The sequence below is a fragment of the Scyliorhinus torazame genome, chromosome 8 (assembly GCF_047496885.1).
Source record: "Scyliorhinus torazame isolate Kashiwa2021f chromosome 8, sScyTor2.1, whole genome shotgun sequence".
Classification (NCBI taxonomy): domain Eukaryota; kingdom Metazoa; phylum Chordata; class Chondrichthyes; order Carcharhiniformes; family Scyliorhinidae; genus Scyliorhinus; species Scyliorhinus torazame.
This window is the reverse complement of record NC_092714.1, coordinates 15,635,452-15,649,584: the sequence shown is the minus strand read 5'-3', so window position 1 is coordinate 15,649,584 and position 14,133 is coordinate 15,635,452. Positions and strand designations below refer to the sequence as shown.

Here is a 14,133-nt window from a genome sequence, read left to right as displayed (position 1 = left end):
TCCATACTTTCCCACACGGGAAGGCTTCACCTTCATCCAACAGGTTCCATTGGAGGAGCATGTACGAGGACCAAAGGGACCGAGAACCATTTCCTCCATTTTGTCAGCCACAAACAAGGTAAGAGAAAATGGTGGGTCGCGAAGGTCGGCCGTCGTGGGTCGCAAAGGTCGGCCGGCGTGGGTCATGAAGATCGGCCGGCATGAGTCGCGAAAGTCGGCCGGGTTGGGTCCCGAAGGTTGGCCAGTTGGTACAAAAAGGGTCCCCGGAAAAAAAGTTTGAAAAACACTGTTCTAATGTGTCAAAGTTTGCAGATGGCACTAAGATGAGTGGTAGAGCAAATTGTACAGAGGACACTGAAAGTCTGCAGAGGGATATAGATAGTTTAAGTGAGTGGGCAAGGGTCTGGCCGATGGAGTACAATGTTGGTAAATGTGAGGTCATCCATTTGGTAAGAATAACAACAAAATGGACCATTATTTAAATGGTAAACAATTGCAGCATATTGCTGTGCAGAGGGACCTAGATGTCCTTTTGCATGAATCGTAAAAAGTTAGTTTGCAGGTGCAGCAGGTAATTAGGAAGGTAAATGGAATTTTGTCCTTCATTGCTAGAGGGATGGAGTTTAAAAACAGGGAGGTTATGTTGCAGCTGTATAGGGTACTGGTGAGGCCATCCCTGGAGTACTGTTTTGGCGTACAGTTTTGGTCTCCTTACTTGAGAAAGGATGTACTGGCACTGGAAGGTACAGAGGAGATTCACTAGGTTGATTCCGGAGTTGAGAGTATTGGCTTATGAGGGGAGATTGAGTAGACTGGGACTATACTCATTGGAATTTAGAAGAATGAGGGAGGATCTAATAGAAGCAGATAAAATTATGAAGGGAAAAGTTAAGATAGAATCAGGGAGATTGCTTCCACTGGTGGGTGAAACTCGAACTGGGGGGGCATAGCCTCAAAATAAGGGGAAGCAGATTTAGGACTGAGTTGAGGAAGAATTTCTTCACCCAAAGGGTTGTGAATTTGTGGAATTCCCTGTCCAGTGAAGCAGTTGAGGCCACCTCGTTAAATGTTTATAAGGCAAAGATAGATAGTTTTTTGATCAGTAAAGGAATTCAGGGTTATGGTGAGCAAGCGGGTAAGTGGAGCTGAGTCTACAAAAAGATCAACCATGTTCTTTTTGAATAGCAAAGCAGACTTGAAGGGCCAGATGGTCTACTCCTGCTCCTAGTTCTTATGTTCTTATGTACTGAAGATTTGCTCTTCAGAACTAGATTTGGTCCGAGCAAAGATGTTCTGGTACAGATACTACATTGGTATCCATTTCCCACCAGCAGCATTTAGCCTATGAATGAAAGAAACTTACTTTGAAGTGAGCTCCTCTGAATTCTATGGATAAAATGCTCAGTTTGGGTTCTGACAGGGCCACTTGGCTCCAGAGCTTTGTTATCGCCTTGGTACAAACATGGATATCAAGCTGAATTCTGGAGGTGTGCTGGCAGTGACCGCCCTTCATATCAAAGCAGCTTTTGACCAAGTTGGACCCCAAGGAACTCATGTAAAGCTAAGTCAATGGGAAGCAGGCGAATAGCTCTCCACTGGTTGGGTTATGTTTGGCATGAAGGGCCACAAAAGTGTCAGAAAATTATGACATACACCTTGCCTGTGGCTCTTATCAACTAAAGATAACCATATGAAAATCTGGGCACAGACTACCAACTGCTGCTGATTTTAGGTTCATATTGAGAGATTAAAACTGATCCCATATTAACTGGTTATTTATGTCTAATCCTGTCTGGGCACCATATCAACAAGTATCTCACCAATAGTTCTTGTCTTACAAAACCTTTGTGAGATGTCCTGAGGAGTTGATAATGTGTGAAGTTTTTTCAATCACACACTTGAATAGACTTAGATAAGGCACAGCATCAATATCAGTGTCTTCAGAAGTGGGGGAAGAGCAGGACGGAAACAAGGGAAAACAAATTCAGCGTACCTGAATAAATGATATACAGTCCTTCTCCATCAAATTCTGTGCTTCTTCCTTTGTTAAGTTCAGCTGTTCCACCATACTCTGTAACGTTTTTGAACAGCCCTGAATCGCAGAGAGTCGGCAGTGCTCCTCCTTATCAATCATTCTCAGTACATACTCTTCATCTTTGTCCAATTGCTTCCTCCTTTCCGAGAACTTCTGCAACAGTTTTCCTTTCAGCTCACTGGTGATTGTCTGAAAATCCATCCCACACTTTCATTACAAACCACGCTCACACCAGTTTGTTGATCAAGGATACTGTGTAAGTATCGGGAAATGTGCTTTTTATGCACAATTGAATAGAACAGATTGGATTATTCCCAGTTTTTCCTGTCTAGGAACATTGAACATAATTTCATAGGAACAAGAGTAGGTCATTTAAATGCACAAACATGTCCTGCCAGTCAATGAAATCATGACTTATGTGCAACCTCTAGCCACCTTTGCACCATCTCCATCATCTGTGGTTAACATAAATCTATCAACCTCAAATTTAAAGTTCACAATCAGTTACATTTTACTTTAACCAGGACATTGTATAGCTGAAGCAGGACCTCTATCACCTTGTGTTCCAGTCATCCAGATAGAAATAGCATGAACACTTTATTATTATTTTCGGGGACTGTTCCGGCATCATCATGTACATCTTTTTCCACTCTCTCCAGTGCCGCTATGGGGGCGATTCTCCGATATGGCGGCCAAGTGTTCGCGCCGTTGTGAATGCCGTCGCGATTCACGACGGCGCAAACAGGGCCCGGGTACATCCTATTCTGGCCCCCATAGGGAGCCAGCACAGCGCTGGAGCGGTTCACGCCGCTCCAGCCTCCGTGCCGCGCGATCCTGCGCATGCGTGGGTAACTTCTTACACGCGCCGGCCCCAACCCAACATGGGGCCAGTGTTCAGGGGCCGGCCGCGGCGGAATGTAGGCCCGGGGGGGGGGGAGAGGCCGGCCCGCCGATCGGTGGGCCCCGATCACGGGCCAGACCCCTTCGGAGGCCCCCCCCCTCCCACGGTGAAGGAGCCCCCCCCCCCCCCCCCCCCCCCACAGGCCTACAATGGAATCAAATTCTCGTCCCCGCAGAGTTCCCGCCAGCAGCGACCAGGGGTGGACGGCGCCGGCGGGACTCTGTCGTGTCGGAGCGGCCCCGATTCCCGTGGCCTGCTCCGGCGCCGCGCCAAATGCACCGGCGCAACTGCCGCCGGTTCTCCGCACCTCGGAGAATCGCGCGCCGCGTCGGGGCGTCGAGGTGCGAGTCCTCCGATTCTGTGGCCCTGCGCGGGGCTCGGAGAATCGACCCCAATATTTTTTTTTATACTCTGACAATGAGAACTGTACACAATGCTCCAAGTGGTGGTCTAACAATACAAGTTTGGCACTGCATCTTTACTTTAACCCCTAGAGCTTACTTTGTATTTCTGTGACCTCATTAACCTATGTTGCGACTTTTAGTAATTGGTGGATTTATATCCTCCTTATTTTTCTTGCCAAAATATTATAGCCACATTTAATGATGTTGATATGCCCATTCTGTTAGTTTGTTAATATCTTCATGTAATTTTTCACAGTGCTCAGTAATGACTAAATTTGGGGTCATCAGTAAGTTTTGAAATTGTGTTTTAGATCCCAAAGTATAAATTATTAATCTAAATTGTGAACAGCAGTGTCACCACGCTGATCCTTGTGGAACACGACTTCCCATTTTCTGCCGCTCTCAATAACCCTTTATCCCCCACTCTGTACTTATTGTCTTGAGGCCAGCGAGCAATCCATTTTGCTACTGAATCGGGCTCTGCATTCTCTGACCTTAGTCATTCATCTGTTGTATGATACATCATCAAAGGTCTTTTGAAAATCAAGATAAATGACATCTACTGAGTGGTCCTTGTATCCTCTCTCTATTACCTGTTTAAACTATTCAGCAAGGTGATTGAGTAAGACTTTCTCTTCTGAAACCCATGCTGACTATTGTTTAACTGTAACAGGACATCGCTGAGTTAGTAAGGTGGGCAGACAAGTGAAATTTAGTACCGAGGAGTGTGAGGTGATGTATTTTGGCAGAAGGGATTGGGAAAGGCAAATAGACGACATGGCACAGTTCTAAAGAATGTTCAGGAACAGAGGAATCTGGTATCCATGTGAATAGAAGTTTGAAGGTTTCAGGGCATTACCAAAGCAGGTGGGATCTCAGAGTTCACATTGAGTACAAAACCAACAAAGTTAGACTGAACCTGCATCAAATTCTGGTTAGACCATAGCTGGAGTATTGACTGCAGTTCTACCACACTTAGGGAGCATGCGATTGCCCTTCAGAAGGTGCAGAGGAGATTTACCAGAATAGTTCCCTGGATGAGAGAGTTTTGCCACAAGGTTAGGTTGGAGAAACTGGTATTGTTCTCTTTGGAGCTAAGGAGGCTGAGGGGAGATTTGTTAGAAATGTACAAGATTTAGATTTGATAGAGAAAGAAAAGCTGAAGGTGCAAGGACCAGGGACACAGATTTAAGGTTTTGGGTGAACGATATGGGGGGAGGGGGCAGAACGTGAGGGAAAACTATTTTATGCAATGAATTATAATGGCCTAGACGGTGCTGCTTATGTGCATGATTTCAAAAGGAACTTGGATTGTCACTTGAGGGGAAAAAACGTACAGGGCCATAGTGATAGGGCAGTGGAATGAGGCTTGCAGGATTGGCTCAGGGCAGTGTTTTTTAACTTTTTTTTCGGGGACCCATTTTTACCAACCGGCCAACCTTCGGGATCCAACCCGGCTGACCTTTGTGACCCACGCCGGCCGACCTTTGAGGCCTACGCCGGCCGACCTTCGCGACCCACACCGGCCGACCTTCGTGACCCATGCCGGCCGACCTTTGCGGCCTACGCCGGACGACCTTCGCGACCCACCATTTTCACTTACCTTGTTTGTTGCTGACAAAAATGGAGGAAATGGTTTTGGGTCCCATTGGCCCCAATGGTCCCTTGATCCCGTTGATCCCCCGAACTTGGAAAAAAAAAGGTTGCAACCATATAAAAAAAAAATGCGGCCGTACTGCGCATGCGTACCCGATCATTGGTGCGCGTGCGCATCATTTTGTGCATGCGCACCGATGATCGGGCAAGCATGCGCAGTGCAGTCGCATTTTTTAATCTGTTCCTGGCCATTTTGAAGGCTGCTCGCAGCCGGTATTATTAAAAGCCGGCTGCTGCGGCTGTTGCGCGCGGATTTGCGCGATCGGGAGCGTCGCGATGGACGGCTCCGCGACCCTCCCAACACCCTAACGCGGGTCGCGCCCCCGAATTTGCAAATGCCTGGCTTACGGGACCAGCTTTGGATGGGCCACATCAGCCCAAGGGAAGTAAAATAATTCTCAGTCAATGTATATAATATTATGCTACACAATATTCGCTATCTTTCTAGCAGACCTATAACCTGATATATTCACGTCCCAATCTTGACTATCTTGCAGTCATGTCTCAATAATGGCTACCGTGCCACGCCCCTCCCAGCCGAATAAGCATCTCCAGTTAATTACATTCCTTCCTTACAACCCCTGCTTTTGTATAAAGAATACTTATTTGAGCCACAAACCTAAGTTTCCCTCCTGCATTAATGCTTTGTTTGCCCCGTTCTTGTCTTTCTCTCCTGTTTTAATTACGTAGCAACTGAAAACTTTGACATTCCTGCTCTTTCAGTTCGCATATCAAGTACAAAATGAACGTCACTGTAACTGAAACAGGAAGTTGTGTAAATCCATGCCGAAAACAATCCGTTCGTGTATCAGATTTCTGGTGAAATCCAAGAGCATTTTAATGTGAGTCAAACCCGAGGACCCTCAGCTTGTAACATACTCCCAGCGGTGTGTCATTCCCTGTATTGTAAAGAATTCACATTTACTAATCTAACAGGTCCAACTTGATGAAAGGAACAGTTTCTGAGATGGATATTTCTCTGTAGAAATGAAAAGCTCATTGTGCAATAGGTTTTACCTTTAACTCAGCTTCTGATTTCTCCAAGTCTTTATCTTTGATGGAACAGTTCTGTTGAACTCTCTGGAGTTTTCCAACTTCACTCTTCAATTTTTTCTGTGAAGACAATGAAATATTTCAAATCGGAACTCTGAACTTGAATTTATAAAGAAATTGTTTCAATGCCACCTGAATCTTGGCAACCAAGTGGCTCAGGAGATGGTCAGTTTCTGCTCACTGAACATAAATATTAGGCGTAACCTCGTGGTCCCAACGGAGGTTAGACTCATTCGCAGGGGATGGAATTGAACCAAAAGCGGGTGGCTCCCGACGGTGGACTCAGAAGTGGGTGCCACATCTGTTCTGGTGTTGGGAGCGCTCACACATGCAATAACGGGGTAAATTATAAATGCCTGCAGAATGCACGTTTGCGATGGTTAATCACGCAGCAGGTGTGAGAAGGAAGTGCTCTCTCCTGCCGTCACTTGACCCCATTGACCATTCTATAAAAGCCACCCTCATTTTCGAAGACTTTCGGAGTCCCAGGCTGATGATGGACCTTTGGCCTCGGCCAAGATAAACCTGCTGGAGATGCAAAGATAGGCGGGAGAAATTCCGGCAGAGGTGCCAGAGGCGTTTCGGGAACTAGCACAGGTAGCGGAGTCATCAAAAACCTAGAGTTGCACCAAGGCTCCGGCATGTGAGAACATGGCTTCCTCCATGGAGAGGTTTGTGACCACTATAGAGAGCCACGTCGAGCACGGAGCTTGTATGCATTCCTTCCCTCTAGTCATGGGCTCAGTACAGCAGTGACCAAGTGAGAGGGGAACAAGGAGACTGGACCTTGCTCCAGGTGTCCCTTTTCTTGGGGGATACAAGAAGGTACTACTGTGCATGAAAATGAAAATCGCTTATTGTCACAAGTAGGCTTCAAATGAAGTTACTGTGAAAAGCCCCTAGTCACCACATTCCGGCGCCTGTTCGAGGAGGCTGTTACGGGAATTGAACCGTGCTGCTGGCCTGCCTTGGTCTGCTTTCAAAGCCAGCGATTTAGCCCTGTGCTAAACCATTGAGAGGAAGGAGGAGCACCAACTAACCGCCACATTAACATCCTCTCTGGCCTTGGCCAAGGTGAGCAGCTACTCCTCATCCCGACTACTGGTGCCAGAGGGCTTTTGGCAGGCTGGGTTGAGGAGGGAACCACGGAATACCATTGCCATAGAAATTTAGCGCTACCATGAGGCTGACTAACATCAGCTTCCCTCCAAAACCATGGGCCTGTTGTACTTGTTGTCGGAGCATACACAGGGAACTGACTGCTTCCTAGGAAAGCCTTTGCCAAATCTGGCACTGCCTCCGAAGGTATTTAGCGCGTGTTCTGAACACAGGCAGATGTGCTGGTGTTCTGCAGCGATGATGATGGTCCTGGTTGCCTTCTTCATGGCCTCTCACATGCTCGGCTGATGCAGTCTGGGGACCTGGTGGCCAGTGTTCATGTTCAGCCATGGCCTTCCTCTGGTGAATCCTCTCCTCCCCCGACCCATTGTTTTAAAAGAATTGGATGTAATAAGACCCATTTCGGGTCCACAATGCCTTGGAAATACAGGACCAGCTGTTTGCAACTATGGACCCAAACCCTGGATTCTGGCTCCCTTCGGACTCAGTTTCCACCTTGTCCCCACACATACCTCTGCCTTGCTGTACTTCTGTTTGAGACCCCGACAACCACCCGACAACCACCACCACCATCTTGCCAGTTCAACCACTGTGCCGATTGTAATCCTGACAGCTACCCTCTCCACACACACCCACCTTCCTCCTCCCGCTGCCCATCCTTGCCTTTATTGGAGCATTTAGCTTCTCCTGTTCATGACCCTCTTTGCTGTTGATTTAGATGAGAGCAAAACCCTCACCTAACATCCAGAGATTTAAAAACCTCGCCTGGTGTGTGCCATCTTTAAGCCATCAGCAAACAGGAGGCGGACTGACTTAATCTTGAAGAAAGGCTGAATTTGGTAAAAGTCTCATTTAATGAACATTCAAGGAATTTCAGAAGCATGGTGGAATGTTTCCTGACACCGGATGATGTGATGCTAGCTATGCTACTGACACACCATCCCGGCTTGGGTCACTTGCTGTGCGGAGTCTGCACGTTCCCCCTGTGTCTGCGTGGGTTTCCTCCGGGTGCTCCGGTTTCCTCCCACAAGTCCCGAAAGACGCGCTGTTAGGTGAATTGGGCATTCTGAATTCTCCCTCAGTGTACCCGAACAGGCGGCGGAGTGTGGCGACCAGGGGACTTTCACAGTAATTTCATTGCAGTGTTAATGTAAGCCTACTTGTGACAATAAAGCTTATTATTGTTACATTTTATTTTGTGAACTCCACCTGATGTCGGGAAACCGATGCTGTTGCTTTCACGTAATGATATCCTCTTCCCCGCCTTGTTTCCTTTTCCCTGAGGCTCCATCAAATCCGCACAAGGAATGGGGAGGTTATTAAATCATGCCCACAATGTTTTTACCCTATACCCAACTTGTATTCCCTGTGAGTAAAGGGACCATTCCGAGACTGTGCGAATGTAAAACTGTCCCAATTTACTTTTCAACCCAGAGACTTTGACTGCAGTATTTTCAGCCACACATTGGGCTGGATAATCGCTGCAGTGTAGCATTCCTGAAACATGTTTCCACTTGTCAAGGCATGGAGAACATTCACTTTTGGAAACATTCACCAAATGTCACTCCACATAAGGGAGGCTTTTTGCTCTTTTACACCGATAATACTTGAAAAGGTCTTCGGTTGGCAAGAAACCACAAGTCATGAAATCTGAGACAAGAATAAAATTGGATCTTACCTTCCTTGCATCTTGTGCCTCATCCAGGTTCACTATTTTATGGGATCTGTGGTTGCCTGTTAGTCCACATGAAGAACACACACAGACTCCATCATCCTCACAGAAATACTCAAGGATCTTCTTGTGGTCTGGGCATTTTCTCCGAGTGAGATCAGTCGGAGGGTCAACTAGCTCATGATCTTTAAAGATGTCTTTTGTCAAATGCGGCTTCAAATGAAGGGGGCAAAAAGAGGTCTCACATTTCAGACATGTCTTCAGAGCTGGAGATTGGCTCTCGCCGCAGTGATCACAGGTAACAGTGGGGGTGCTCCCCTCCAAACTGGGCTCAGGGTTGAATTTCCTGTGACAGCAAGGACAGCGGAACCCATTCTGATCACTTACTTGAGGCCAAACATCCTCGATGCACTTGAGGCAGAAGCTGTGGCGGCAGGTTAGTGTGATAGGGTCTCTGTACACCTGGTGACACACAGCACAGTTCAAATCCTCTTCACAAGCTCTGGCTTCCATCCTTCTGAGCTCCCCACAGAGGAGAGGCTTCACGGAGTGCAGCCAAGTCAATGAGAGCAGCAATATTATGCCCAGAGAGATTGCAATTGATAGTTTCACTTTCACTGCAGGTTAGCACTCTGCATCGTGTTATACCAGTTCAGCAACAATAGTTCAAGTTTCCAATTTCACAGTTTACAGCCCGAATGTTGTTGGTAAATATTCATTAGTATCAGTGCGTTTCTTTCATTCTGTTTTAGAATATTCAACTGTGGAAACTCTGCAAAAAGTTACATTCAATAAAAATGTCAAGGACTTCTAATATTCAATGATGATTCGTTGATGATGTTACAATGTCTCTTTTTGGATTTAGTGATAACTCCGAACATAGTGGTTAGCACTGTTGCTTCACAGCGTCCAGGGTCCCAGGTTCGATTCCCGGTTTGGGGCACTGTCTGTGTGGAGTCTGCACGTTCTCCCCGTGTTTACGTGGGTTTCCTCCGGGTGCTCCGGTTTCCTCCCACAAGTCCCGAAAGACGTGCTGTTCAGTAATTTGGACATTCTGGGGCGTCATTCTCAGACCCCCCCCAGCGGGTCGGAGAATGGCCGTTGGCCGCCGTGAATCCCTCCCCCGCCGGTTGCCGAAGTCTCCGAAGCGAGAAAAGTCGGCGGGGCGTTAATGTCGCCGCTGCCGTCGGAGAATGGCACGGGTCTGCGCAAGGCAGCCGATTTCCGGCCTGCCGATATTCTCCCTTCCGGATGAGCCGAAGTCCCGTCGACGTGTTGACCGTTCACGTCAACGTAAATTAAACCTCCTTTTCATCGGTGTGACCCGGTGCTCCAGGTTCACGCCGACCAGCGTGGGGTGAGTGACGGCCTGGGGGGTTGGCTCTGGGCAGGCGATGGCGTGGCCGCAGTCTGAATGCGTGAGGAGAGGTGTGTCTCGGGTTGTGTGTGTGTGTGCGGCGGGGGGGGGGGGGGGGGGGTGGTTAGAGTGGGCTGGGCTCCGGGGGAGTGCCGGAGGGGGTTAGTGCCGGGGAGGGGGATGGGGTGTCCGTGCTGGGGAGGAGGTTGGGGTCCGTGCCGGGGAGGAGGATGGGGGGGGGGTCCGTGCCGGGGAGGGGGATGGGCGGGGGTCCGTGCCGGGGGTGGAGGTTGGGGGGGGTCCGTGCCGGGGAGGGGGATGGGGGGTCCGTGCCGGGGAGGAGGTTGGGGTCCGTGCCGGGGAGGAGGTTGGGGGGGGGGGGTCCGTGCCGGGGAGGGGGATGGGGGGTCCGTGCCGGGAAAGAGGTTGGGGGGGTCCGTGCCGGGGAGGGGGATGGGGGGTCCGTGCCGGGGTGGAGGTTGGGGTCCGTGCTGGGGAGGAGGTTGGGGTCCGTGCCAGGGAGGAAGTTGGGGGGGGGGGTCCGTGCCGGGGAGGGGGATGGGGGGATCCGTGCCGGGGAGGAGGTTGGGGGGGTCCGTGCCGGGGAGGAGGTTGGGGGTCCGTGCCGGGGAGGAGGTTGTGGGGGGGGTCCGTGCCGGGGAGGGGCATGCGAGGGCAAGTGAGTTGGTCCACCTGGCCAGGTGCCAGCCTCCAACAGTTGGACCCATGCGGTCCATGCACCTGTCTGGGGGGAGGAGGGGATATGGGCAATGATGACATGTCGTTGTTCCCCTCCCCCCCACCAGGCCGTCATGTTTTCCGATCATCCAGCGATGTTGGCCGCCGTGGCGGCAGCCGCTAATGTCTATGTTGCCCTGGATGAGGAGGAGGAGGAGCGTGCCAGAGAGGTGGCGCAGGCTGCCGCAGAGGGACAGGCGGCAGACGCCCAGGCTGGAGGGACACCTGACCGACAGGACGAGGAGGGGGAGGAGGACGTCGCGGCCCCACGGCAACGGAGGCACCCGAGGGCGCCCTGTGTGTACCGGCTCCGGCAGTCATACCAGGACCTCACGACCTGGAATGCAGGGGAGACTCCGGATGAGGCGGGAAACCGTGGCACACATCTGCCACCTGCTGGCACAACTGTCACCGCGTGGCACTGGCGGGGGACACCCTCTCCCCGTGTCCGTCAAGGTTACGGTGGCCCTGAACTTTTATGCAACGGGGTCATTCCAGGCACCGAGTGGGGACCTGTGCAGACATCGGTGCATCGGTGCATCCGGGCAGTGACAGATGCCCTATATGCCATGGCGCACCGCTACATCCGCTTCCCTGGGTACCGGGCTAGCCAAGATGCCCGGGCCGTGGGCTTCTCTGCCGTGGCCGGGTTCCCCATGATCCAGGGCGCGATCGATGGGATGCACGTCGCCGTGCGGCCACCTGCAGATAACAGGGCCGTGTTCACCAATAGGAAGGGGACCTATTCGATGAACATACAGGTGGTCTGCGACCACCGCATGATGATCCTGCACGTCTGCGCCCGTTACCCAGGCAGTGTACACGACTCATACATGTTGTCGCGGTCATCCATCCCCGGCATGTACGAGGGACGCCATCCCCGGCTGAGGGGCTGGTTGCTGGGCGACAGGGGCTACCCATTGCGATCGTGGCTGATGACGCCTATACGGAGGCCACGCAATGAGGCGGAGAACTGCTGCAATGATGCCCATGTAGCGACAAGGGGAGTGATGGAGAGGTGCTTTGGCGTGCTGAAGATGCGTTTCAGGTGCCTGGACCTCTCTGGGGGCGCCCTCCAGTATCGGTCAGATAGGGTCGGCTGCATCATTGTGGTGTGCTGCGTCCTGCACAACATAGCCCAGCAGAGGGGCGATGTGACGCAGGCAGAGGATGGCGGAGTGGAGGAGCAGCAGGAAGAGGCGCAGTCCTCCCCAGATGAGGGGGATGGGGGTAATGGTCAGGGCAGACGGGGTAGACACAGGCGGGTGGCTGTCCACCGTTACCGGCTGGCCCAGCGGGCAGGGGACAGACTGATAGACGCCCGCTTCACTGACTAGATGGGCGTGGGAATCGGGTAGTATGGCCACAGACCGCACACCATGGCAACAGCCGACCACCCCACACCCCCCACCCATCCACCCACCCAGCACCCTCACCCCCCTCCCCAACCCCACCCACCCCACACGCATGCACACCCCCCCCATTGCCGATCCACCTGCGGCACAACGGGGCCGGGCTCACACAGTTTGCGGGTGGACGCGTGTCTATTGCAGGCCATGGAGGATGATGACAACCTGCCCTGCGGTGAGCTCCTGGCTCCACATCGTTGGACTATGTCTGACCCGATGGCCACAGTACCACCATCCACCCGGACCATCCCTGCATGCGGCTGTGACACTGCAGCGCACGGGTCCCGTCCTCTGCCCGGGGGCTGTTGATGGCGGCCCAGGGGGAAGGGGGCAGACTCACCTGGGGCTGAGGTAAGACCACCCCTCACACACACACTTGCGCTCAACGCACATGACACCCCCGCATGCTTTGGACAGAGCACAAAGGCAGCTTCTGTAGGTGTAACATTGACTTTAATAACCAAACGAGTTCATGCAACGTGCCCTAGCCCCTAAAACTCATCTGTGCCCTCCACCCGTGCCAACTTACTCAGTGTCTAATTGTTTGGCCTTACGGGCCCTTTGACTACGTCTACGTGGTTCCCCAGACGGTACAGCAGAACTGGAGGTGGACGCCTGTGATTCCTGCCCACTGACACTGGATCCCTTTGGCGGCCGTTTCCTGGGGCGTCCTGGCCTAGATGGGCCAGGCTGCGGCCCGGGCGACTGGGATGGCGAGCTGCCAGCCTGTCCTGCCCGTTGCCCACCCGATGCACCTGGGACGGAAGGGGGGGAGTCCGAGGTGTCGCGGTGTTGTACCGGGACCTCCCCTACAGGGGGAGCCGGGACGGACCACACCACCTCCTCCTCCCTCGGGGTGCCCAATGGCCCCCAGGCCTCTACATGGGTGGGGGATGCGAACGGACTGGCCATCCGACGCCCGCCCGACATCTGGCGCTGCCAGTCCTGGAGGCCCGTGCTGGTATCGACAGGGGTCTGCAGGTTTGCAGCCATGGAGCCCAGGGGGTTGGCAAACCCTGTCTGTGACAGTGCGACGCCGGCTCGCACATGGCCACTGGCGCCGATGCCCTCAGCGATGGCCTGCAGTGACTGGGCCATGGCCTGCTGAGACTGGGCCATGGCCTGAAGAGAGTGGGCTATGGCGTTGAGCGCCTCTGCCATCTGGCGCTGGCACTGGCTCATGGCCTCCTGTGAGAGGGCAGCCATGTCCTGGGCCACATACGCTGCCTGCACGGAAAGCCCCAGGCCTCGCAAACCGTTCCCCATGTCTTGACACCGTCGCACCCATTGCCTCCACCGCGGACACCACCCGTGCGGGTGTCAGCCTGGGTGGCACGCATGACCGGCACCACTCCCAGCTCCTGGACGCGGGTGGACTCCTCACCTGCAGCCGCCGCAAGCCACCCGTCACCCTCTTCGCTCGTCTCCGGGTCGGTGTTTGCATCGGATCTATGTGTGGGTGTGGTAACTCCAGGAACCCCGGGATCCATCTGGGCGGCAGATGTTTGCTTGGGCTGGGCTGCCCTCCGACCGGCCGGCTCCTCTGCTGCTCCTACCTCCACCTGCTTGTACCGGGACGGCTGTGTTGTGCGCACCAGTGAGTGTAGCAGACGCCTCATCACTAAAGTGCCCAACCGAGGTGAGTGTTTCTGCGATGGTGGAGGGTGTTGGTGACAGCAGTGGCGTTGTGTCGTGCTCTTCGTCCCACTCTGAGTCCATGGCATTTGGGGTGGGGGTTCGTCTCCACCCATCCACTCTGAGCCACTGTCCGATATTTCGTCTTCCTGGG

The 14,133-nt window shown here is 52.5% G+C and overlaps 1 protein-coding gene across 1 annotated transcript in view; it reads right to left on the bottom strand.

The window, feature by feature from the left end:
- Positions 1-14,133, bottom strand: part of LOC140428701 (uncharacterized) — a 149,858-nt gene that overhangs the window by 43,013 nt on the left and 92,712 nt on the right. Inside the window, 3 exon segments of the mRNA XM_072515431.1 lie at positions 1,994-2,224; positions 6,014-6,109; positions 8,847-9,457. Of these exon segments, the coding sequence (XP_072371532.1) occupies positions 1,994-2,224; positions 6,014-6,109; positions 8,847-9,457 (938 nt within the window).